This window comes from Branchiostoma floridae, chromosome 13, assembly GCF_000003815.2.
Source record: "Branchiostoma floridae strain S238N-H82 chromosome 13, Bfl_VNyyK, whole genome shotgun sequence".
NCBI classification, from domain to species: Eukaryota; Metazoa; Chordata; class Leptocardii; order Amphioxiformes; family Branchiostomatidae; genus Branchiostoma; species Branchiostoma floridae.
In genome coordinates, this window is record NC_049991.1 from 6,416,804 (window position 1) to 6,442,424 (window position 25,621).

The 25,621-nt window shown below is 39.0% G+C and overlaps 2 protein-coding genes and 1 non-coding gene across 3 annotated transcripts in view; 2 read left to right on the plus strand and 1 right to left on the minus strand.

Annotated features, from left to right (window-relative positions):
* Positions 1 to 17,473, plus strand: LOC118429664 (cAMP-dependent protein kinase regulatory subunit-like). Its single transcript, XM_035840248.1, has 11 exons — positions 1 to 392; positions 9,260 to 9,427; positions 10,080 to 10,171; positions 10,581 to 10,642; positions 11,490 to 11,536; positions 12,220 to 12,318; positions 12,802 to 12,861; positions 13,022 to 13,082; positions 13,194 to 13,315; positions 14,017 to 14,098; positions 14,514 to 17,473. The coding sequence occupies exons 1-11, from the start codon at positions 228 to 230 to the stop codon at positions 14,684 to 14,686; spliced, it is 1,131 nt and encodes a 376-aa protein (XP_035696141.1). The 5' UTR covers positions 1 to 227; the 3' UTR covers positions 14,687 to 17,473.
* Positions 17,135 to 25,621, minus strand: part of LOC118429663 (short-chain dehydrogenase/reductase family 42E member 1-like) — a 12,548-nt gene continuing 4,061 nt past the window's right edge. Inside the window, exons 4-12 of the mRNA XM_035840247.1 lie at positions 23,371 to 23,428; positions 22,697 to 22,812; positions 21,808 to 21,883; positions 21,401 to 21,483; positions 20,114 to 20,251; positions 19,587 to 19,652; positions 19,291 to 19,354; positions 18,786 to 18,859; positions 17,135 to 18,330 (exon numbers count right to left, since the gene is read on the minus strand). Of these exons, the coding sequence (XP_035696140.1) occupies positions 18,097 to 18,330; positions 18,786 to 18,859; positions 19,291 to 19,354; positions 19,587 to 19,652; positions 20,114 to 20,251; positions 21,401 to 21,483; positions 21,808 to 21,883; positions 22,697 to 22,812; positions 23,371 to 23,428 (909 nt within the window). The 3' untranslated portion in view covers positions 17,135 to 18,096. The remainder of the gene's footprint in view (positions 18,331 to 18,785; positions 18,860 to 19,290; positions 19,355 to 19,586; positions 19,653 to 20,113; positions 20,252 to 21,400; positions 21,484 to 21,807; positions 21,884 to 22,696; positions 22,813 to 23,370; positions 23,429 to 25,621) is intronic.
* On the plus strand, positions 21,098 to 21,170 carry Trnar-ucg. The gene has a single exon. It is a non-coding gene; the product is annotated as a tRNA-Arg (tRNA).

The window sequence follows — 25,621 nt, forward strand, 5'->3', positions numbered from 1 at the left end:
TTCCCTCAGCGTGTACACATGCGACAAACAATATAACACCCCAACGCAGTAACCGCTTATGTTTTATCCACACCCACAGAAACAATAGAGTGTATTTCTATTGGTCATAAGATTGGGGAGATTGCAAAATATTGCGTTGTTTGTGGGAATAGGGACGGTTTTGTGATTTTTTTTAGTGTTGCACCAAATTTCGTATCCCTCCGCGCAACAGATCTACCATCCCCAACATGGCTTCCAGCATGGATGAAGAGCAGAGCTTGAAAGAATGCGAGGCGTACGTTCAAAAACACAACATCCAGCAAGTCCTGAAGGATGCCATCGTGCAGCTCTGCATCACCAAGCCCGATAGCCCGCTTGGTTTTCTGCGCGAGTACTTCGAACGACTGGAAAAGGTGGGGCGTTTGCTACGCTTTTGCTCAGACATGCACTTGTTACTGTGTTGACCTTCCGCCATATATTTTCCCCTGTCTGTGTACTTTGACGTTTTTGATTCAAATCTTCTACACAGCTTTCAACAAATCACACAGACTCGTTGACTGTAGGCTGATATTTTGTCTACAGGATTCAATAATTTGTCCCCTTTTATAGGACGTGGCATGAACAGCACATACGTTCACACCCTCTGATCACATCTTGTCCAACAACAAATTTATTCATGTCTTGTAAACGTGGGAGTGATTGACAGCTTCTACAGTACTAAGGGACTGTTAATGCGTTTATAATTGATGTATTTCAAGGTCACATTCTTGGCTTTCTTGTTGAAACTATGGCATCATTTTGTTCATGCAATTTGTTAAAATCATATGTTTTTTGAACTGCTCAGCAGAAGTTGAGTTGCATGATGGGATGTATTTTTGTGCTGCGTAACCAGAATCTTGAGTGTCTCACAATGCATTGTGGTGTAGAGATGATACTAGTAATGCGTCGATTGGTGTGAATGTTTGTCAAGGTTGAATTTTCTAATTCATTTCGTTAGAAAATATGTATCTGCTGCAGATGTTGAGTTGCATGATGGGACACTTGCTTGTCGGAAATGTTGATCGAATCCCACAATGCAATGCGAGTTTTTGTGGAGATGAAAAATGTGTTTTGATTGGGGATTGGTCAAATTTTTGCCATGTTGATTGTTTTGTCACAATTATATTTGACTGCTGCAGAAGTTAAGCTGCTATGCTGTGTTTCAACCAATGTAGGAAGCTTTTGTTTTGTACATAACAATCTTACAGATTTTGGCTTTGTTTTATTTTATTGAATTTGGCCCACAAAATGCAGGAAATAGCTTTTCTGAGGGTTGTTTATTTGCTCTGTAACAGTGGGGTTCAAGCACCTCCAACATTTTAGAAAGGTTTAGAAACAGAAAGAAAAATATCCTGACTCCCGGGATTCGAACTTGTACCGATCCCGCCCGAATATTTTCCAGGGCCGCCAGATCACAACCCCAGATGCTATACCGTTATGCCAAAAGGCTTAAAGCCATTTGGCGTGGTCAGTTTATCACTGTTACACTGAGCTTTCCATGTAAGATGCTCCCTACCCTGTGAAATAATCCTTGTGAGAACCTTCTGATGATATGATATGATATGATATGATATATGATATGATACACTTTGTATTCTACATTTTTGCCAAGTTGAAATACAGTAAGTGCCGATTTTGGTGTGTATGATTGCTAGTAGACAAGTGTCAAATTTTAAAATTTTTGCCCTTTTATTTTGTTACAAATCATAATATTTGGAGTGGCATGATGGGATGTACTGTGTCTTCTGGGTTTCTAATTAATTGTATCCCACAATGCAATGGGATGAGTAGCTACTGCTGTATGAGCTGCTAATAGTGCTATGCAACTTACTGCAATTGAAGCATTGCCGACAGCTGTTTTTGGTACGGACAACTTTGGAATTGCAATTCTGCATTTTAGTGTTGCATCAGCAATTTTCAGTCATGTACATGATGTAGACCAACACATGCTAGATTTTATGTATTCTCACAAAAATTTCAAGGCCACAATGTTTATATGTTTGAACCATTTCAAGGATGCTTTGTTTCACAATTTGTCAATTTAACATCAAACATGAGAAATACTATGAAAGTCTTTGTATGAATAGTTACAGTTATTCTGTGTATTTAGCTAGAATGGAAGTCAAAACTATCAATAAGACTACCCAACACTAATTAAATCTGTTCTATGTTGACAGGGGGATGGGGTTTTGTGCGCGTGAAAAAGTTGCGCGTGAAAAATCTGCGTGTGACAATATGCAAATTAGCTGATTCCCAAGGGATTCAAAAGGTTTCTGCAGTTTTATACTTAAAAGCTCAAACAAGATGGCACAAAATGGAATTAAGTATCATATTGTTGCTTTATAGAATACAAGATCTCTATCTGAGTGATTTTCAAGTGATTTCTAGATGTTAAGTTTTCACGCGCAAAAAAGTTTGAAATTTGCGCGTGAAACAATCTTCTTCAAAAAAGATGAAATGAAGCTTCTAGAATGGAGAAAAGCCTCAAATTGCTACATTTTACAATATTAAACCACATATGAGTAATTTTTCCATGTATTTCTGTCAAATTTTCGTGATTTTGAAATGTTCAAAATATGCAAAATTAACCTATTCCCAAGGGATCTAAAAATCAGTTTTTTTTTCAAACCCAAAATTCAGGTAACAGATGGGAAATTATATCATAGGTACAAATTTTTCTGCCTTAGAATTCCTTGCTGCACATTTTCTGACATTTCAGGAACTTTTTTTTCTTCACGCGCAAATTTTTCACGAGCACGCGCAAATTCTCCACGCGCAGAAAACCCGTTCCCTTGACAGGTGTCACTATAGGCCTCTCTAATGCTCGTGTCAGCAGAATAATTATCTTAAGGACCATGTTGGCCAGGTGGTCCTTACATAGGGTGATCACTCGTACAGGTTCTAAATCTAATTTTCTACTATCAGTATAGGGCTAGAAACTAGATTAAGGTTCTCACAGTAAAGGATTCTCTCACAGCATAGGGGACGTTTTAGTACAGCAAAGCCACGTTGCAATCGGCACACAAGTCTTGAAGTTGTAGGGTGTATAGTGACAACTGACAACCTCCCCCTTAAGATTTTTAGATGCATTACTTACAAGAAACAATATTTCTTGTAGTTTCAGAGCCAAATTTTATTAGATTCTATTGAAAAAAAAACACATCAGAAAAGCCCCTATGCTGGTTAAACATATAGTGCAGAGGCCCAAATCACTGCGTAGAGGATCCAAATCACAGCATAGGGGATCCAAATCACAGCATAGGGGATCCAAATCACAGAATAGGGATCCAAATCACAGCATAGGGGATCCAAATCACTGCATAGGGGATCCAAATCACACTTGGTGCCTGCACCGGCAAGGCCCCACTGTGGCTGGCTTATTTTTTATGTTATAATGTAGACAGTGGCTTACTTACATGTACATGGGCTCTAGAAACAACAGTAAGTTCATAATAGATTACAGGCCTAGGGCATACACAACACATATTAAGATAATATGATACCATGTCCAGTTATTTGAGTTAATTTGAAAAGTGTAAAATTGTATAAATGGAAGAAGTTGATTCTGTTTTCATTTTTTTTTAAGAGTGGCTCTTGTGTCATATTGATAAGACTCATTTAGGGACTGTGACAAGAATTACTGGACGCAACAAAGTCCCAGGAGGTTTTTGTCATAGTCTGCCTTTTCCCAGAGGAATTTAGATGTTGTAAGATTCATTATTTTTCTAAAGGTCTCACGCAACAATTCTTGTAGAGCTTTTAAGTTTCAATCATTTTTTGTTGGTATTTTGCATGTATAATATTCATTTAGCCTACTCTCATGTCCCTAATAAACGTACCGGGACGTTTATTTTTTTCAGCCTCACAATCCACCCGGTACGTTCTTATTTTGGACGGTACGTTTATTTTTTTTCCCGAAAATTGGGGCTTTGCTTAGCCAGGACCCTCAAAGAATTGAATTTTGGGGGTTTTCTGCCCATATTTCCGCGGTATTTTTGCTCAAAATTCCCTATTTTTCGGGCGAAACGGCGCGGATTTCCATGAGCGTGTACGCGTACGCGGTACTCTTTCGGTGATTTCGGTCGATCTCGCTATGACGCTACGAAGTATTATGTTGTTCTTGGGGGAAAATAAAACACCACACTGACGTTTTGAAGTACAATTTTTACATAAATAACTTTTAGTTTTAATTTAGTAGTAGTTTACAGTCTCTGTTTACATCGTAAACCAGCACCTTGCACGAGGAATTTCCGGTCTTGTGGTTCCATGCTCTTTCGTCAGCGAGGCGGAAGAGTGATTGATCGTTCACATAATAAATGCCGGACGTAAAAATAACAACTATAACTTCGTTTCCCTTGTGATATGAGTTTTGACGCCGCATATCCTCCAAAACGGCAGGAATTCGTCGGTAAAAACAGCAAGTTCATAATCATTTCTAAGCTTCAAACCGCCACAAACACTTTCCTCTGTAGTTGCATGTGCCATTATGCCGAGATGGTCACGTCGAAATAAACTTTTTCTACCTAGGCTTATTTCTCTGGCAAAAATCAGCCTTAGTCTAGTTTTCACATAAATAACTTTCATGTAATAGATTTTAATCGTTTTTATACCGTAATCACTGTATTTCTTACTACACATAAGAATTCTTGTTGTGACATTTTACCTTGGAAAAAATGGAGTCGCCCACTGACCCCTAATGACCTTGTTTATTTGCTGCTGACGCCATCTTGGAAAATATGCGAAGATGGTGATTTCCATTTTTGGCCCGCGGAATACGAAAATTGGGACAGCGTACATGCATTTCAAGAACCTAAAACATCAGATACATGAACGGACGGTCTATTTGTAAAATCTGTCCATATAGTCTTCCAGTTTGCACATGTAGAGAAGGGTAGAGTGCAAAGAGTCTGAGACGAGAAAAAACGCCGCGTGAATTCAACACCACTTTGGTGGAAAAACTTCGCCTAAAATCACATAATTTTGTATAATGTTTCTTTATTCAACGTTTCCTTCGTAAATCATCCAATTTGAGCCGCTACATTTTGCTGATGTAATGCAGAAATTGTGAACCCCGCCAGTCGCGCCGGTGACCGCTATCGGCAGTGTTGGCATAGCGGCCGGACCGAAAATCGTCTGGCCGCGACCGCATTCGACAGGTGACCGCTATAGACTATTTCTTAATGCTTAGGTCAATGGAAAAAATCAAAGGGACCGACGAAAACTGACCGAAATGGCCAAGTGGCCCCTATACTCAGGTGACTCATAAGGCAGGTTTCACTTTACCTTTTATTACAAAATGGAGAAAATATCATAATTCGAACAAGATATCTGTTATAGTTCTTCAGCTCATTATTTATACAACTGATGTGGTTCTTTAACATAGATAAATAAAAAGAACCTACCTGCTTATCATCTTCTTTTCTTTGGACAGAAGTAGCATGGACACAGTTTAATACTTGTCAATTTGGTAATTTTCCGGGGGGTATGTTTATTCCGGGGGGTATGTTTATTAGATATTGAGGATTTGTCCGGGGGGTATGTTTATTCCGGAAGGTATGTTTATTAGGGACATGAGAGTAGGTCTTCTTTATGTATTTTTCAAAAGGTAACATCCACAAAATCAATTTTTTTTCATTTGTGTGTAACATTAACACAAGTAATATTTCCATAAAACATTTATGTCAACAAGTTGTGATCATCAATACAATACAGGACAAATTTATTAGGGCCATTGTTCTGAAGCATTCATAATGTAGTCCCTAATTACAAAGGACATCTAATTATTTTTGCATACGGAAACCTTTTACTTAGGCCTTATTTATTTGATTATATGGGTGACATTTAGCTGTTTTCAAAAATTAAAAAAAAGGTTAAACTAAGCCAAATTTCTCTAAATCGTACAAAGCAGCTTCAAAATAAGGAAATATATGTGGATTGCAAAAACAAATATCGGAAAACTTGTACTAGTGTCATAGAATATTCAAAGGTTAAAGATGTGAAAGAACAAAAATGAAGAATCCATTGTTTGATATACCGTATTCTGTGTGTTCAGTCATTTTTTCAACCTTCCTGGCCACTTAGATTTCATAATAAAGGTAACTTTTTATTGGTCAAACTTCTTTTATTCACATAGTCGCATCAGTTGTTTGGTTTCCAGATGATGTGATCCATATAATTAAATCAACCTGGCCTAGTACAGGTACATGTTATTCAATATCTCTTGACTTGCGCAATGTATTGCGTACGCAAGGTGTAAAGTGATTGGACGGTATTTGTAAATACCTGGATAAGTCAGGGTGGTTGAGACCCACGCTTTCGCGGGAGAATTTACTAGAAAGGCGTTAGCGTGGTTTGCTGTCGTTAAATCGTTTTATGGGAGTGGAAAGCAATGCCGCAACTGCACGAAGTGGTATGTTTCGAAGTTCTTATTTATCATAACTACCAAAACTACCCAACAAGAACTGATGAAAGCTGGTCTATGTTGACAGGTTTCTATATGCCTGTGTCAACGGGAAAATTCAATTTCAAGTAATTTTATTTGTATTAGTAACAAATATAAAACAAAAACTAGCATCCAACAAATGTTGTTAGCCATTGATTATGTGATATAAGATATTGTTTAAGCATAAGGCCATTTTGATTGGATCATATGGATGATATCCTTTGGGAACCCCAAAACTATTGTGAATGTGTGAAGAAAAAGCCCTTCATTGAAATGTAAATGGTTAACTGTGTATAGTATACTGATCAATAGATAGTTCATTTTTGTTCTTTCAGTTTCACATCTTTTTTTACTTTGGAATTTACTTTAGCATTATACTCCATCAGTATCCATTTCTGATATTATTTCCATATGAGATATTTGTCGAAAGAGGAAAAAAAAGGAGGATAGGTAAAAAAACTTCCGTTGTAGTACACGAGCCTTCGTCTTCTAGCATCATAGACGGTTACACTGCTGGCTGAGCTACAGATGCCAATGTCAATGTTTAAAAGTATATAACGCATGTTTGTTGACGTCATCAGCCGTTCTGACTTTTGATTGGCTTAAGTTAGAAGAGAGAAAAAGAATGCAGTCAGTAGGCCAGCAAAAATAATGTTTTCCTTCCAAAACACAAGGACAAAGAGGCAAATCTGAAAATGAAGAAATTTAATAACAAAGCCTGAAATTTCATAGCTATTGATATTGATATGATTTTGGGCACAGCTGTTATAGTGGCACATGTTGGTATTAATAACACTACTATTAATAGCATTATGAAAGTGAAGTGCATGTGGGTGTTACAAAATGCTACCCAACGTATAACTTATACGTTGGGTGGCATTTTGTACACCCACATACTATAAGTTTTCACTTGAACTAAAAATATGCAGTTATTCCGGGAAAAATTTTAAAGCGCACAAAGGCATGAGCGTTTTATTGTGTCTTCTTTTATTTTTGACTTTTTAATCGCCAGACACGTTATTTTTAAACATTGTTCAAGATTGTTACAATGCCTTGTGGTTGTTAGAGTAAGGCCCAATCTATACACAGTTTTTACTGATATCTGTGGATGTGTCGGGAGGGATCTGGAACGTTGGCCGCAGGACACCCGTGGCGCTTGCAGTCATAAACAGCTATATAGCCTAATGAGCCCGCGTTGTATGCTAATGAGCCTTCCCGAAGTTGGGACACATCTACATGCGCTCCTGCTAAGCTATCGGGGACCCCTGCTAAGCTATCGTACGAATGGTCTGGACCTTTCGGGAGATATTTTCCCGATATGTTTATGGCGATATTGCAGTTCCATCTAGACGCTGAAAACAAGCTGTCGGCGAGATCGGGAAAAACGGTGTCTAGATGGTGCCTAAGTTTTCAGAGAGGCTGCTATGGAGGCAAAATCATTTACCCTCTACTGGCTCTAGTCTAGATACATAGCACTTGTTAGTAAATGTTCATTCAAATGTACAAAGATGGCAACTGTGTTCGCTCCATGTGCTTTGTTAGTATTTGTGCGTCTTCGCCGTAACATGTGCCTCCATCTTACTATAATACTGTACAACTTAATATATAGTACATGCATCTAGCGCTTAGAGTAAGACAAGGGGACTTTCAGTACAAGCACATGTACATTCTACGGCATTCCAACATTATTTGAAACATTCTTATCTCATTCAACAGAAAACTGAAACGGCGAGCCACTTTGAATCCTGTCAGAATTTGGCCAAAAGAATATCTGGAATGCATGGAGAATATCTAGAATGCAAGTTACGAATACCCAGGAACAGACAAAGAATTAGTTATTCTGACGGTATTTCAGCTCACTCCTTCTCGCGCGAAGGGCATACAAGGTCCATTTGCAATTCCCACCTGAATGTGGTACGAATTTTGAAAATTCTTCATTCCGGCTGGTTCTGCTTGATTCTTGCTAATTCCGGTTTCAATGCTCTATTAGTATTGTTCTGCTCCCTCTCATCCACCTGTTTTTCTGACAGTCTCTTTGAACTTGGATGTTGAGACCAGGTTTGCCTGCATCACAACATGACGCAAAACTGTTGCTTACAAATAATATTAATAACCATGGAACAAATTCTCAGGAAGGTAAAGCACAGTTTTGATGATGAACTTCAAGAAGAAGGTAATGTATTAGCTGTCACAAATTAAATATAGAAACCGGGAGATTCAAAAAAATCCCTATCGACCAGAGGGTTTGTCCATTCTGTCCAGAGTTAATTGAAGACGAATATCACTTTATGATTGTATGTCCCAAATATTCTGAAATACGCAATTCTCTATACAGAAGGTTGTCATTTTATACACAAGGATTTATCTCAATGGACCCGAAGTGCAAATTCAAATACATCATGACATGTGACAATCCCTGCATGGCAGATATAGGAAAATATATCAAAAAAGGTTTGGATATTAGAAACTCCTCAACTGATTGTAAACTACTAAAAGCTTCCAATGATTGTAAGAAGCTTATCCCATACTACAACTCCTGTATTAGTTAGTTAAGCTATAGAACTGTAGTTATGTAGATTAGTAGATGCCATACTTTGTACCTCGTACAATTGTTGTGCAATAAAGTTATCTCTATGTATTACTATTAGGTAGTGTTTGTGTGTTTGTGTATGGACAGCAATGTGACCATAATGCTTTGACCAATCACATATCTTGTTACAAAATTTTATACCATTTCACAAGGCTAACAGTAATGAAACAGCATCACTGATTGGTTGATTCGTTATGCCTTCCGTGCAGGATTCGGCCAACAAGTCCAAGCCAAAGTCGGGATCGCCGTCGCCCGACGAACGCGATGACGAAATCTCTCCCACGCCACCGAACCCCGCCATGACGGGGCGGCGCAGGCGGGGCGCGGTCAGCGCGGAAGTCGTGAAGGAGGAAGATCTAGCGTCCTACGTGAAAAAGGTATTTTTCTTCAGCTAATTTGATATTAATATGTTTGGTGTTCTATAGTGACAATTTATAAAAGCTTCACTACGTACTACATGTTGTAAATTCATCTATTTTCACTGGGAATTTCCAGAAAGTTAACAGAAATACAGCCAAATTTTTGGTTCACAAAACAACAAAACAACATGCTTGGTTGATTGTGCCTTACCTGTAGTACTACATGCCCTTTCCCAAATGACCTTCTAGACATCATTTAGAGTTTATCAAGCACAAATTATTGATGTCGCCTAACAAACTCAAACATTCGTCAGTGTCAAAACAACACAGAAGTATGACAGGTTATCTATTATGAAAGAAACAGTGCTTCAACAATAAGAGCGTGATTCATTCTATGATGAAAACAAGGTACTGTTGATCTTGAAATCTTCGCGGCTGGTTTAATTTTAAGGTTTTTGTGGTGCCAAAATTTATGACACCCCAAAATATGCATTTTCAAAGTATCACTTCTGTACAACAGAATTGTTTCAAACCCTTCCCGGGGGTAATATTATAATATACATTTTTTTGTGTTTTGAAATTGTGTTCCCTACAAAGAAATTGTGTCTGCGTGTTGGATTGCAATGTTAGAAGATGGTATACTATAACCAAGGTTTTCTGTCTTTGTTAGGTTGTTCCCAAGGACTACAAGACCATGGCCGCGCTTTCGAAGGCCATCGCCAAAAACGTGCTGTTCAGCCATCTGGACGATAACGAGCGCAGGTAAGTCACTTTCCCGCGAAGTCGCACAAAATCCCTTTGTTCACTCTGTGTGACAAAATACCAACAAGTGAAAACAATATTGAGTTTCAATGAAGAATCTTGATGAAGACAATTGAAACATTGTAGGTCTTTCACTTGTAGATCTAAGAATATTTTCTGCTGCAATACCAGTGAAAGCCACTAGGAGGCTCAAAATCTAGCCACATTGATTAAGACCTTACCCACTGAAAATCCATGGCATCCATAGCTTCTTGAGTTCTGATTTTAAACCACGAAGAAACAAACACTAATTAAAACTGGAGCTTGTCTATTGACATAATGATGGAATATTATTTTGTATGTCACCAAATTTGATAATAGTCCAATGTTCTTGGTTAATACATTTTTTTTTGTGCTTGATTTTTTTCAGTGACATCTTTGACGCAATGTTTCCTGTTACCCATATTGCTGGAGAGAGGGTCATACAACAAGGTCAGTGAAGATATCAACAACTTAGAAAATGTCTATTACAGTACAAGTCAAAACAGCTGTTAACTGATAGACTGCAACACTACTGCAACTAACAGCTTGCCAGAGGTAGTGCTTATACAGACCTGTACATCTGTAACAGAACTGGACGCTAAGGTTCTGTTTGAAGGAACCTTAAAATGTAGGAGACAGTTTCGAACAAAAACTACCTCTCGTTTGTAGTTATTTTTCTCTTTTCTGTTCTAAGTCGTCTAAAACTGTCCATGGATCATTAAGTTTGTGCTGGTAAAAGATGTAAACTTTGCTTTTTTTGTTTATTACAGAGCTTTTGTTTTCCACTGGTTGTATAATTTTGCATGTATGTTTTCGAATTGTTGGCCGTAGTATTTCTCCTTTTTTTTACTTTATTTTAGAAACATCTCAGGATCCCTTCCCATGTAAAGGGTGGTATTTTGCCACTTTTTGTGTCCTTCACTCCAAAATAACTCTATGTCAGAGTTTAGCGTTGTCACTTCGCTTGAGACCACCAAAGCACAAATATGTTTTCTCATTTCACAATCGTTGGTCCGTCACTGTACTGGTATCAAACTTGAATTCCCACCAGTCACACATCATGTTTTATACAGCTGTAACAACATGCCATGTTTTGTCACGTCTGCTGTCATTGGTGGTTGGCATAACCTTGTTAAATCTGTGTCTATTGGTGGGGCTCCTACCAAAAGTGTGTGAGTAGGAAATGTGTGCTTTTTGAGAGAGTTTATGTGATTGGACAGGGATAGTTTACACCTTGAGTAAAGCTGGAATGTTGTTTATTTTGTTGTTTACATGATGTTGTTTACCCCATTCACAGGTGACGAGGGAGACAATTTCTACATCATTGACCAGGGTGAAGTAGATGTAAGTGTTACTGTGGGCTAGTATTGAAGTTCACATTAGCTTTTCATTTTATGTGAATCTGAATGCATAAAGCAGAGTGTAACATGCCAAGTGACACCAATTATAAAGCGCCAGTGGGAGTCAGATACTCAAGCAAACATTCATTTGTAGTGAAATGGACCATTGTTTTTGAGCATTGCATATTACAACTTTCTTCAGACTATTACGAACCTATACCTGATCCCCTATCTAGACTTAAACCATACCTGTACCTGATTTTTCTGTACCAGTACCCACCCCTAGTACTGGGAACAAAGAAAGAAAATTCATTTGCTATCAGTGCAAAACAGGATCCAAGTAATCTCCAAGCAGATCCTATGGTAGCAAAAGCTGGTAGAGGAGTGAAGCCGGGTTAGGAGTGTGTTTGGCTACATGGCAAATGTGCACCTCTTGGCTGACTACACTCCTTGGCCAGTTTGGTACTATTTTATGCCATTGTAAGATCTGCTTGGAGATTAGATCCAAGCACTGTGCAGACATTTTGATATCTATAAATGATGACAGGGAACAATACCTCAATTTTGACAGGGGGAAAAGTTGGTCAACAATGCACCTGGTTTGCTGTGTATTACATCATGTCAAAATGTATCTGGTACAACAGAATTTTCTACTGCATGTTCTAAGTTGTTGTTTCATACACTCAGATATATGTTGACAATGAGAAGGTGACGTCTATCGGAGACGGCGGGAGTTTCGGAGAGCTCGCTCTCATCTATGGCACACCCAGAGCTGCAACAGTCAAGGTAATCTCATTGGTTTTGTTATTATCAGTACTCTTTTGATTGACAGATTGCTGGAATCCTAGTCAATGCTGACTGTCCATCACAATTAGCAGTTCAACCAATGAAAGCATGGAATTAGCAATTTGACCAATGAGAGAAATCCTGCATGTCTGTAAGGTAAACCCTTCAGAAAATCTCATTAGTTTAGGTATTATCAGTACTCTTTTGATTGACAGATTGCTGGAAACCTTAGTCAATAGACCAATGCTTCAACTGTCATCACAAGTAGCTGCAGTTCAACCATTGATAGCATGGCAATAAGCAATTTGACCAATGAGAGGAATCCTGCGTGCCTTTTAACTACATTTTATGCTTTGAGTTGTATATGTATTTCTACATTTTATAAGAGCTTGGCGGGGCTTTGGATCGGATCCTTCGGAATATCTAACACAAATTGTTTTTTTATTCAAAGTTTCAAATCTGTTTTCTTGTTGTTTTTTACAGGCAAAGACAGACTTGAAATTGTGGGCCATCGACAGAGACACATACAGACGTATACTCATGGTAAGCAAATTCTATTTAGACAGTAACTGTATGGACAATTTGCCGTTCTGAATTTGGTGGCTGATATTATGATATTACAGATTGAAGTTAGTATGGCTTTCTAATTGTATGGTGGTGAGGATGAGTATTTTTTGTAATTTTCTGATTTTGTTATTTACAGGGAAGCACGATGCGGAAGAGAAAGATGTATGAAGAATTCCTCAGCAAGGTTTCCATCCTAGGTAAGTGTCAGTCATATCTGTTCTGCAGTTCTTTCAAGAGTTGCAAGGTGGTGCTGTTTCACAAGCCTAACATAAGTGGCAATGTAGTAAGACTGTGCTTTCCATGTGTAGAATCCCTTGATGAGTGGGAGCGCCTGACGATCGCGGATGCGCTGGAGCCGTGTCAGTTCGATGACAGTAGCGAGATCGTAAGGCAGGGCGAACCCGGAGAGGACTTCTTCATTATAACAGAGGTATGGCGTACGGGAACCTGGTCTTCTGACGTAAAGGCCTAGGAAAAAATGTTATGTTTTCTACCCTAGAAAAACCTGCCGACCCTAGCCTTTTTGTGGGTAGGCAATGGAGTCACATAGCTTCCAGTTAGAATTTGTATTCAGCCTGCTTCATATTGAAGTAAAAACACTGCCTGTCCTATCTAATGAAGGATTAATGTATCTATCATGCACAACATTCAAGTTAGACATTGAAAGACACTTACTGTCCGCTCACATTTCAGTTTACTTTGTTCAATTGTACATGTATTGTAATATATCACACTAGAGTTTTGGCCAGCCTAAACACAATAACAAGAAAAGAAGAAAAGATATCCCTACCTACCAACTCTAGTTTTTCAGGACTGAAACAGGAAAAACAACATTTTTTTTTCCTAGGCCAAAGCCTATTCAAGCTAAGGGATCATATTATTTTGTGTCAACACCAAACATTGGTCATTATGTACCATCTAATGGTTGTGTCAACCGAGACGGGGGCCGTTACCAACTGCCAAGCACCTTTGACCCTTTACTGACGTCACACGTCTGGTCTGGATGTGTGTCTTAAGCTTTGGGTCATTTCAACATGATAAGGATCAGCTTGTTTGTAAGTGCTTTATTTGTGTATGGATGTAAGGTTTCAGAATTGTAACGTAACGGTTGTGTCGTGATTTTTCCGGCAGGGCACCGCGGCTGTTCTACAGCGCCGATCAGAAAACGAGGAGTACGTGGAAGTGGGTAGGCTGGGACCCTCCGACTACTTCGGTAAGTTTGTTCCGCCATTTGTGTTCCGTTAAAGGCCCATCATGCAATATTGGGATAACATAGATTTTCCTACCATTTCTTTACATTAGTTAGATCAACCATTTAGAATTGCTTTGAGTTGTCCTAAATATTTAGTCTGCTCCAGAAAGCCTTCCAGTGTACAGAATGTTGTTGTTTACACTAGTAGCGTTTATTTTTAGGTGGTGTCAGAAACTTATCATGCCTTGTGCAAGGTGTTAATGCACAATACACAAACATCAGAAATACCAAATTATGATGCAAATATGCTGTGGTTTTACTTGAAGGTTTTGTGTTCTCGATAACATTTTCAACTTTCGGGCCATTTTCAACTTTAAAGGTACTGTTCTCTCCTATGACATTTATTATAGATCAACTTCTCTTTTCTTCCCACCAGGCGAGATCGCTCTACTCTTGGACAGGCCTCGGGCGGCCACCGTCGTTTCCCGCGGACCCATGAAGTGCGTGAAGCTGGACCGCGCCCGTTTCGAACGCGTCCTCGGACCGTGCTCGGACATCCTCAAGCGTAACATCTCCCAGTACAACAGCTTCGTCTCGCTATCGGTCTGAAGTTCCAAGACGTCCGCGTGCCAAACCACGTTCGGCATCCCGAAATGAAAACGTATCGGCTCGGAGATATATCAGCCAAGTCACAGTCCACACTTTTTCCGGATCTAGATCAAGAATTGTCCACATATTATATGTAATATATATCAGAAGTTTATGTGCAAAATATTCCCAACCCAAACCATCGCTCGTCATTTGTACTTCACAAAGTTTTCTACATGTATTTCCATCTAGTTACATTTAAAACTGTTTTCGTCATCGAAAAACAGAAGGGGAAAATCAAATGGTCAGTGACAACTGCGTTATTCAAAAGTCTGACGTTCTTTGTAGCATTTTTTTGTGAATCGGTAGCGGTTGTCGTAAATTGTTTAGCGGATGTGCAAAGGTATTACGTACGGATATCGGATATGCTAATGATGCCTGGCCTTGTATAAGGGGGTGGTAGAAAAAGACAGTCGGGGAGAATGTACAAAACCTGTATAGTAGACTGGGCCCTGCAGTTCTTTCAAGAGTTGCAAGGTGGCGATTATTTGAGTTGGCTGGTGGTACATGTATGTAGGGAGTAAAATGGCAAGGGCAGCAGATGTAGACTGTTATCAGATAGTAATGTATTTTTCGAAGTTTACGGACAGGCATCGCCGACGTTTCAGACATACTACAACTAAAAATCATAGAAACACCAGAAAACGATAAGCATTTTACCATCGTGTAGTTTTGTTCCAGTGTCGTTATACTTTGTGCTTCCCCTCGGTAAAGTTTTCCCCGCCTCCAGTGTTAGAATTTGACTCCACTATTGTGAAGTGGTTTGACCCTGAATTCCAAGTAAACAATGGCAGCGTTTGGACCATTCCATTTACACACAGGGATGGTTGACCGATTCAGCCAAATGAAAGATACAGTTTGGAAAAGAAAAGCTCCTTGGGAAAAGCAACCTTCTTTTGGATCACACCATTTCAGAATAAGGGAGTGGACGAAGAAGAGCTACCATATGTACGACAAAAAGGAATTATTATTATATTACTCTTTTGTGTATTGTTCTTAGTATTGTGTTGTATGACAGTAAGTTGTTATTATGGTGCAAGGTTTTGTTATAATATTGTATAATGTATCTTGTACGTAGTGTAAATGGCTTCCACAATTTATTTCGATATTATCTATGAAAGGTTTTTAATTATGTCTATTATTATATATGGGTATTACCAAAGGTAAATCAGAGTACATGTGCAAGTTCAATTCACGAGAGTGTGGTAGTGAATTTGTTTGTAAATCGTCATCAATGCTTTTATGTGCGTACGTTGATCGGAAATGTGATCCCATCTTAGACCTTAAGGCTCGCTGATCTATCGTTGATCCATCAATTGTGATCCAAACAGTTTTGATCCAGCTTTGATCAAAAATAGGTATACGTTGATCCGACATTGAGGTCAAGCTCGCTGAGACCAGTTACTCTCCAAGCAGAGGTTGAATCGCGCAGATATAGTTGTAGTCAGAAAAATAGGAAGAGCGCCCGTGTAATTTTTGACTACTACTATATCTGTGCAAATTAACCTCTGCTTGGAGAGGAAGTTAGAGCGCCAATCTACCGGATGTTTTAGAATAGGTGCATTTAAGGTCATCCTAAAAGTGGTGCTGTAAAAAACGTTTTATGGCTTAAGGATGATGTTTTTCATATAGAACATTTATACCGCCTGTCTTTTGCCATAAACCTGTGGATTTAGTACCAATGGCAACTTTCTGTTGCGAAAATTTGCATATGTACTGCAGAATGCGTGTGTTGCGTACAGCAGTATGCATATTTATGGAGAAACGTCTTTTCCCGCTTAGAACGCAACGTCCCGACCCCCGGATGTGCAGACATTACAAATCATCTGTTAAACTTGTAACTGGGCAAATTTGACTACTTTTTTAGTTTCTGATGAAAAGTGGTCATGTTCTATCATTTGGGAAGAATGGTAGAACAATAAATGAGCACCTGTGTGCTCGTAAATCCAAACATCTGGTAGATTAGGCGGCAACTGCCCGTTCGCCGCCGCGTCACGTGTCTGAGTTTCGTACGTCAACATTCCACGTCCCCAAGTGTCCTTTGTACGCTGTGGTTGGAGCGCAACGTTGCTGGCCTCTCAATGGTCCAAGCATCTGTTTGCGTCCTCTTTTCGTCCCTAGCTTCTTTATCTGTGCTACGTTCAGTACTGTCTTTTTACAAAGACGGTATGGATATGATTTATGAAGTAAACACGCAACACACGTATGAAGAAAATCACCTATTTCTTTAGATCGTTGATAAACAACTATTTGTACCAGTATGCGAGAAACAAGAGTCGTAGATATGACGTGCCTAGAGTTTCATAATTTTGATTTACGAGTAATTTCGGTTCAAGAATACAGCAGAGAAGGTGTCAGAGAAAGGATCATTAAGAAAAAAAAAGCACTATATAGTGGCTGGAAGTTAAGTAAATGTAGAATGCAAATTGTGCATATATTCATGCATTTACAGTATTGTATTGCCACACCTCTACATAATCACGGTACCATAGATATTTGTTCAGAACATCAGATAAAAAGGCTACGCCCTTGAGGCTTCGCCAAAAATATACTCCAGTTCTCAGCTATACAAGTGGCGAGTAGGTAGACAATAGTTGATTCCGACAAATTTCTTCTTTAATGTGAGTTTCGTCCTCTTGACGGTAGGGTATATGATCATTGTACACAATTCTATGATATTACCATATATTACGGCTGTACATGCACATTATTATTATCATTATTGTCTCAATAAATGGTGTATATTCAGATTTGGAGTCCCTGAGTCATCAAAGGGTTTTCAATGTTTACAAATTTGTGCCTTTGTGGCATTACGACAGTATTTTAGGGATGTTTTTAGTCCTTAATATATTGCATTTTTTTATAGATTTATATCAGTAATCAGTATAGTCTTTAATGGAGGTACAACAAATGTGAAAGAAAGCTGATGGCAAAAAGTTAACAAAACTATTGAATAGTTAATTTCAGTGGACAAAAAACTAAATTATTGAGCAAAAACCAATTCTAGTGGATTCATTGTTGTCATAGAACTTAGAAGTCAAATACAATGTGTGCACCGCAAGACCCCCAAAAATTACGGTTAAATCAATCAAACCTAATATATTGATAGCATACAAGGATTGCAAAAGGAGATTCATGATTCAAACTGCACATGTGGAGCAAAATGTATTCTGGGTAATATGTGACTGCCCCTAACTTGTTAACAGTTCACAACTTGTAAACATGTTTTGTCTATGTCTTAGGGGCATTCTACTTTGACATATGACCTACAACATATTTTGCTACACATGCACGGTTGGAATTACAAATCTCCTTTTTATTAATGGCAATTATTTGGGCGTTATTCATCTCTACAGTAACTTTGCAAAAGATCAAAGTGCACTCGGCAAAAACGACATCACCACCAACATGGCCATTACAACTAATGCTGCATCCACGAGAAGTCGCGTCCACTTGGACTTTGCACTTTGACCCTTGGCCCTGCCGTGACCTCTGATCTTGAACCACTGTACGACCTCTGACAGGTCGTAGGTCACGGGTTCGTACCCCAGCTCCCTCTTGGCCTTCCCTAAGTTGAAGTAGTGGGTCACCCCTGTTTTGTACACCTGGGGGAGAACATGATATACCGTTGGGTGCTATCTTGCGTTTGCTTGCAGATGCCACTTTATAAAAACATAACGTTAATATGTAAACTACTAGTTATCCCATGACTTATTTCTTCCAACTTTTACTTGAATCCTGCATTTTACAATACAAATACTAAGCAATAATATTACTGTATCTTTCTTACGATACAGTAGTTGCCAGTTAATTGCACGACAGATTAATGCACACTTCTGCACGGAATCCCAAACTGATGCAGACTAGCTTGATAAGTTCGTATCATTGCACCAGCCGGATAATTGCACGAAATTTACTGGCAAATAGGCCGCGCAATTAAGCGACTTCTACTGTATTTATGATTGGCCACAAAGAAATTGATAAGCAACAACACATTAAAATGAACACCATCTTCAGCTACTTCTGATACTGATCAAAACTTTGTTGTCGTCCATCTTACCTCAGTCCTGGTAAGAAGTGGTTGGAAGTTGTAAAACCTCCCCACGACATAGTGGACCATCTCGGTTAGGAATGCTGCAGAAGAAAACACATCATCACAACATACTTAATTGTTACAGATGCATTATGTAGGCAACATATAGACTCTGTAACAAGAAATGATGGGGTGAATACTGACAAAAAGTGGAGGCCTCATCGAATTTGATGTCAAAATGAGGATTGTTTCCACATGCAAGATACATTTGGACCACTGACAGGAAGTTAGGTCAAAGGTTCTAGAAAAGTCCCTGGGGATAGGTTATCCTATTTCTTGTCTTCAATTCCTCCCATGTATATCTGTTGTCTTACTAGAGCCAGTGGAGAAAATGAACTAGACATATAACTGGAGAGAAATATACAATTATGACGAATAAAAGAAGAAATTCACAAAAACTAGAACTGTTTTACAGAGGCAAGAGATCTTCTATTTCCTATTTGTTTTGCAAAACATCTGAATAAAGACTCACCAAAGAAGTAGACAAGTGACACCGGCACCCTGACTGTGGGGTAGGTATAACCAAGGCCCTCAACCTATCGGAAAGGGAATATAGGTATCAAGCCTGAACACTGCCTTAGCTAGGTGATAAGCTTCATGTCATTCAAGGAACTGTCTAGTAGTAAATTTATAAGGTAAAGTGATATGAATCAGATAAATAGTTTTATTATACATGTATGTATAGAGAGATAAATATTCCATTTATTAAAGAAAGCAATGGCCACACAGTTCGCTGAATATGATATTACAATGTTCATGATTACTTACCAGCGGTCTGAAGAACTCAAAGTTGTTGACAGGTTTTCCATCAGAGATGAAATATGCTTGTCCTGCCTGGAAAGAAACAAAAATAAGAAGAAATTAAAATTCCCATTGAAGACACTGTAGTCCATAGTTTTTTGAGTGGCCAGTCTTACACTCTATTAGGATTCAACAGAAAGTTTAATTTTTGCGTGGGAGATTATCATAAAAGAAAAAACAACAAAAACTGGTGATATCACATCTAGGACATAAAATGCAAGTAACGTTACATAAAATGCAGTTCGTAACAATACTCACTCACTCACTCCGGCGAGCTCGCTCGGAATTAAATAGCAACAACAATACAGTCAAATATATACAAGTGACCACCTCCCCAAAAAGGACCAACTGGCCAACATGATTTTTGGTATCTTTTCCCATTAACACAAACACATCGTCCAATGTCCACAACAACCAGATCTTATCAGCCCCATGAAATTGGTCTTCTTGGGCAGTTTTGAGTAAAAAGAAAAACGTTGATTTCAAGGACTTACTGCTACGTGCTGTTTGTCGTCTTGTAGAGCGCGTCCTGCCAGTACGTGTGCCGTGGCCAGGTTGTCCACATGCACAAACTCTACAAGCGAGTCTGGCTCTCCATAAACAACTGCAAACAGTCCCTGCTCGATGTAGGACTAAGAAGAAGATAAGAAAACAAAATTATTCACAATGACTTAAAGATGAAAGGATGGGCAATCCCAAAATTATGGTCTTTAATTTCAATTGTGTCTTGTGTACGTTGAATATAAAGAGGCTTGCCCCAGATGTGTCACCAAAAATTACAAGCTCCATTTCATTATTGCTGCATTTTTGTATTGTATGTTGAGAAATTCCAGTTCCAGACCCACAAAAACAACAAAAAACACAGACCTGCTAGAAAACATTTCAAGTTATTTTCAATGGGTAATTCTAAAAATACATATAATATTTTGAAAATTATTTTCATCATCATCATCATCACTGCTGAGACAATTCCATTTGAACGTTGCAAAAGTACATTTTCCCACCACCTGCTGCCTGCGTCAAAAAACAACTCAAATGGATGCACTCGAGGCATCTGCAAATCCAAAACTTATCGCAAGGTGGCGCTACTGCACGGCCCTCTCTGTCACTGACAAGCTGCAGTGCCTCACAGAGCAAAAATTGCGAATACCTTTCCTCCAGTGGCCATAGAACAGTACATTTTGCGTTTATTGTCTCAACTGATAATTTTCTAGGCATTTACTAGGTAAAAGAGCTGTAAAATAGGCAAAGAATGCGGACGAAAGCTTCTCCTAGCTGACCGACCATAGCGCCATTTTCGTAACATACATTGCGGTACGTACGTAGCCCCTGAATAGGTACAGAACATCACTTTTTCAGTATAGATTCTATTATAATTCATATTGTAGCTGAAAATGTAATAAAATCGACTAAGAAATAATTAATTATGCAACTTTTACTATTCATATTGTTAAAAATTTCACCTCTCACATCCAACCGGGCCAGTAGCGTAATGGATAACGCGTCTGACTTCGGATCAGAAGATTGCAGGTTCGAATCCTGTCTGGCTCGATTATTTTTTTTTTTCCATTTATTTTCACGAAAATTCACAATTAATCAATACAACTTAATCATAAAATCATAATTCTCATACACACCTTTCATTTTTCGTTTTTATTTTCATCTAAATAAACGCTGTAACCCTGCCGACCTGCCAGTGTATGAAAGATAATGTTTTCGGCTCCTGCAGTTTTTCTCATAACCGCTAGTAGGCGCCCAAGCCTTATACAATGATAACCTACCACAATTCTGGGCAGGTGTCTCTGTTCACCTGGTCCGTAGATACCTGCAGGTCGTAGGGCACAGGTGTGTAATGTGCCTCCACCTGGAAGAAAAAAATACTTCAATGCCTAAAAATAATATTTCCAAACTTTTCCAAATACTTTTAATGGTATTTGATGGATTGATTGGATATAAATTCATACCACCAAAAAACAGTGACATTTACAATGTTTCTATTCTAACATGTTGTAATAGGGAAGAAAATATTTCATGTCAAAGAAATGTCAGAAGTTGTTCTAATTCATTTCAGTTGTTACAAAGGTTTTGAAAATTTTACGACAAAAGACAACAAACTCACATGCGGTAATGTGGAGACTAGAAAACTTAGAGACAGTATTGAAACCAGCTGAGCAAAAACCCCAGTTACCTTCTACCACTGTGCCATTTGCCTTTAGAATTTCCATCTCTGCTATGGACTTTGTCATGGAGTAGTAGTCTGGGTGCTAGAAAAAACACAGTTGCTTTAAAGGGACATAATGTAGAAATTTGGCGCCAAAATTTCAAATGTTCTGAACTAAAAAATCTCAAGTCAGATTGACATTTGTAACTTATTTCCAACGTATCTGCGTCAGTTTATCACATTTCTAGCGTTAATTAGCAACGCCAGAGTAAGCCGCGATCAAATTCACTTACTTCCGGGTAGCCTACCCGGAAGTAAGACGACCGTAGATTTCCGAATCGACCGTTGCGGTCGCAGATATTCAGAGCATCGCGGAGACATTCAACAAACTTCAGTAACGATTCGTGCGAACCACCGAACGCGTTCTAAAGCGCGTCATGGTTCGTCAGAAAGTTGGATAAGATGTCGGGCAACTCAAGCGGTGGTGGGAAGTGTACATATTTCAAGACGTCCTCACGTAACAATAAAGTCGTATCCATACGCTGTGAATATTGCTGTGCAGTGTAATAAGGTAGACTCAACTCATAATGTAGAGAAATGACCGAAAACAGTGACTTTATTTTTTACATTATGTCCCTTTAAGAACTATCTTTAAATAATAAAAATCTTTAAAAACATAGACATCATTTCAATAGTGCAATACCTAACGTGACAAAAGGGTATCTACCAAGATACCAGAACAGGTAATTTTACGCAGATATGTGATATGAATAAGATATACTGTGTTCCTTACCATTAGTATTATGCTGAATGGCAGCTGTACTCAGACTACATTTTGAATACAGTATATGCAACTGAAACTAATACAGATACAGATGTTGTCTGTTTAAAGTTAATTCATTACTAGTACTAGTACCTTGTGCAGAGGTAGGTAAGGTAGGGACTCATCCCCAAACTCTATCTTCTGTCCACCAAACACTACGTTAAAGGTGCTGGTATAAACCAGTCTGTGTACGCCCTGTCTGCAACAGGCTGGAGAAAACAACAAGAGTAACACATCAACAACAACAAATGGTTATAAGACAACACATTTTCCTTATCAGTGAAAAAAAAAACAACAACAGTGTATGGACAGAATTGCTGGAATTGTAGCACTTTTTTACACATGGTTAGCATTAACTCCCATAATTCCACCAGGTGCCGTAATACTGCCACTGTCGTCACATTAAAAAAACTTGTTACAGAGACCTTCTCTAGATTGACTTGAACACCTATAAACGTTAAGTATCTGAATATCTGAAATGTATTTACCTCAGGATTATATATATGGCCTCCCTCGGTCAATATTGACCATGGTAAAATCCTAATAAACCTCATAATTACCAATGCTGTATGGTACAACTCTTTAAATCACTTTGAACTCATGTGTTTTTAATTTTCTCATGTAGAGGTATTATGGCACCCGGTGGAATGATGAAAGTTGATGTTAGGTTTCCTTCACATACATAGAAAGAAAAAAAAAATATCATATTTCTAACTTTGACCAAGAAATAATCCATGTGAGTCTCTTCATTTGGAATTGTACCTCACCTTTGATGACATTCTTTGTTCCTCCAACATTGACAGCTTCAATCAGCTTTCTGTTGAGCTGCAGCAAACACAGCACGAAATCTGGTATTTAAGCAAGCTTAAACTCAACGTAAACGCGACGTTTCTGCACCCTTTCCGCAACTTAACGACATCTATCCGCGAACGTAAAGATCCCCTTTAATGTTACCTTTACGTTGGCACTTATATGTACTTATATGCACTCCTCACGTGCCTTTCCGCAACTATTAGACGCTTAAAGGCGTCGTTAATGACAGTTTTTCGTAACCTATACGGGAGGAAAGTATGCGTTTATTAAGACCTTTCTGCACCCTTTCCGCAACTTAACGACATCTATCCGTGAACGTAAAGATTCCCTTTAATGCACTTATATGTACGTTTCGGCACTCCTTCACGTGCCTTTCCGCAACTATTAGACGCTTAAAGGCGTCGTTAATGACAGTTTTTCGTAACCTATACGGGCGGAAAGCACGCGTTTCTTAAGACCTTTCCGTGATCTTTTGACCACATTTACAGTCGATTTCCGTCACGATTTCCCCACGTTTATGTGTCGTTTACACACCCTGAAAGGCACGCGAAGAAGTGCAGAAACGTACTTATCCGAACGCTTTCCGTGATCTTTCCTTGGACTATAGTTGTCATTTATTTTTAGTAAAGGCGGCGTAAGTTTAAACCTTTCCGCATCTTTAGGTAGGCTTTATGTGTTTTGTGTGGCTTAAATTGGAACTTTTGCATCGGGTATGCGTGTCTTATTCGGTGTGAATCATACCTACACCGGTATCTATGGCTTCGCCGTCTAAACTATCTTGTGAGTCCAATTGTGGACTTGGATTGGTCGACCGAGGGAACAATCGGTGTACAATATCCATGCACGAATCTCCGCTACATTTAAGTCCACAATTTGGAGTCCAGTGTCGGGCGATACGCCTGGAAAGACGTCATTTCAAGCAACATAGTTCCATCTGGCCATCACATTAGGAAAAATCCGCTGAGATTCCCGAAGACGGGTACTGTTTTGTGATGAACAGGCCGTGCTCTCCATGTCTCCGCCAGCATATGCTGGTCGGACACAGTCTTGAATTCACCCTGAGTTGTGCCCCGTTGAAGACTCTCCAACATACGTACTCCGTTTCCGGCAAGCCGTGAGTGTCCTATGGTTATGTCCGTTCCGTCCTGTAGTTCCGTTGGAATCCATTTGCCGCAAAGCCACGCCGATAATCCGTGTGTTGAAACGGGCCCAAGGCTCCTTCTTGACTTGTCCCGAAACAGACGCCCTGCAAACTGGTTTCTTCTATAAATTATGGCATATTCGTTAGGTTTAAAAAACCCACCTTTGTCTGTCATTGGATAACGCCCAATTACATGACTGGCCTCTTCTGGGAGCTGCTAATTAGAAATTCAATGCCGCGTTGTTCATTATTCATAGTTGACGGCGAATAAATTTGAATTTGAAAAACACCATCCCCTTTGTACGCTGTTTAGCCAAGGTTAAGCTAAACACAACTGTTACCACACTAGAAAATACCAGCCTTTCTGGGAGAACGTGATTATTGCTTGTAGATAATAAATGTTCTTCCAGATGATAAGAAAGTTTTTTGTACAATTATATAAACAGCAAACCCGCTATATTCCCATGATACGTTACCGGGTAGTGAGGACGCTATGTCGTCGGGATGCCAAGCTGCAAGGCACAGCCACCCGCGAGCGACATACTGGACAGGCCGCCCAGTACTAGTCCTCTTACCCTGAACGGGAACACGCCGTAATTATGACCACCAATCTTCGGGGGCATGTACGCAGTGCTCCCGGCGACTGTTGTTTCCTTTCAACAAGGAGGTTAAATATTTAATTTCCTTGCTTTCAACGCTACCTCTCCAACATCTTTTTCTGTAACTATCGATCTCCACCTCTGTAAAGAAAGTTCAGAGAGTTTTCTGAAAAGTAAGCTCAAAGGCAAAGGTAACGGAACGATATCGGTAACATACGATACTACTGGAAAAAATAAACGCTACCTTTCCGACATCTTTCTTGCACCTGTACATAGCATCTTTTTGTGTAAAGTGAGCTCAATGGTAACGTAAAGACATTGGAAAGATATTATATGTTATATTTATGTTTCACCCATGAGGATATTTAGATTTTCCTGGTTTCGTCAAACACGCTAACACAGAATGAGTTATTCAGGCGAAGTCGCTACTTTTAATTAGTGAACGTCGCATGTGGTATATTGAGC

What these genes read in the sequence shown, in the direction of transcription:
- LOC118429664 (XM_035840248.1), top strand. Translation starts at nt 228, where the DNA reads ATGGCTTCCAGCATGGATGAAGAGCAGAGCTTGAAAGAATGCGAGGCG. An exon ending in ACTTCGAACGACTGGAAAAG is followed by an intron (nt 393 to 9,259) that starts GTGGGGCGTTTG and finishes CCTTCCGTGCAG; the next exon opens with GATTCGGCCAACAAGTCCAA. An exon ending in CAGCAAGGTTTCCATCCTAG is followed by an intron (nt 13,083 to 13,193) that starts GTAAGTGTCAGT and finishes TTCCATGTGTAG; the next exon opens with AATCCCTTGATGAGTGGGAG.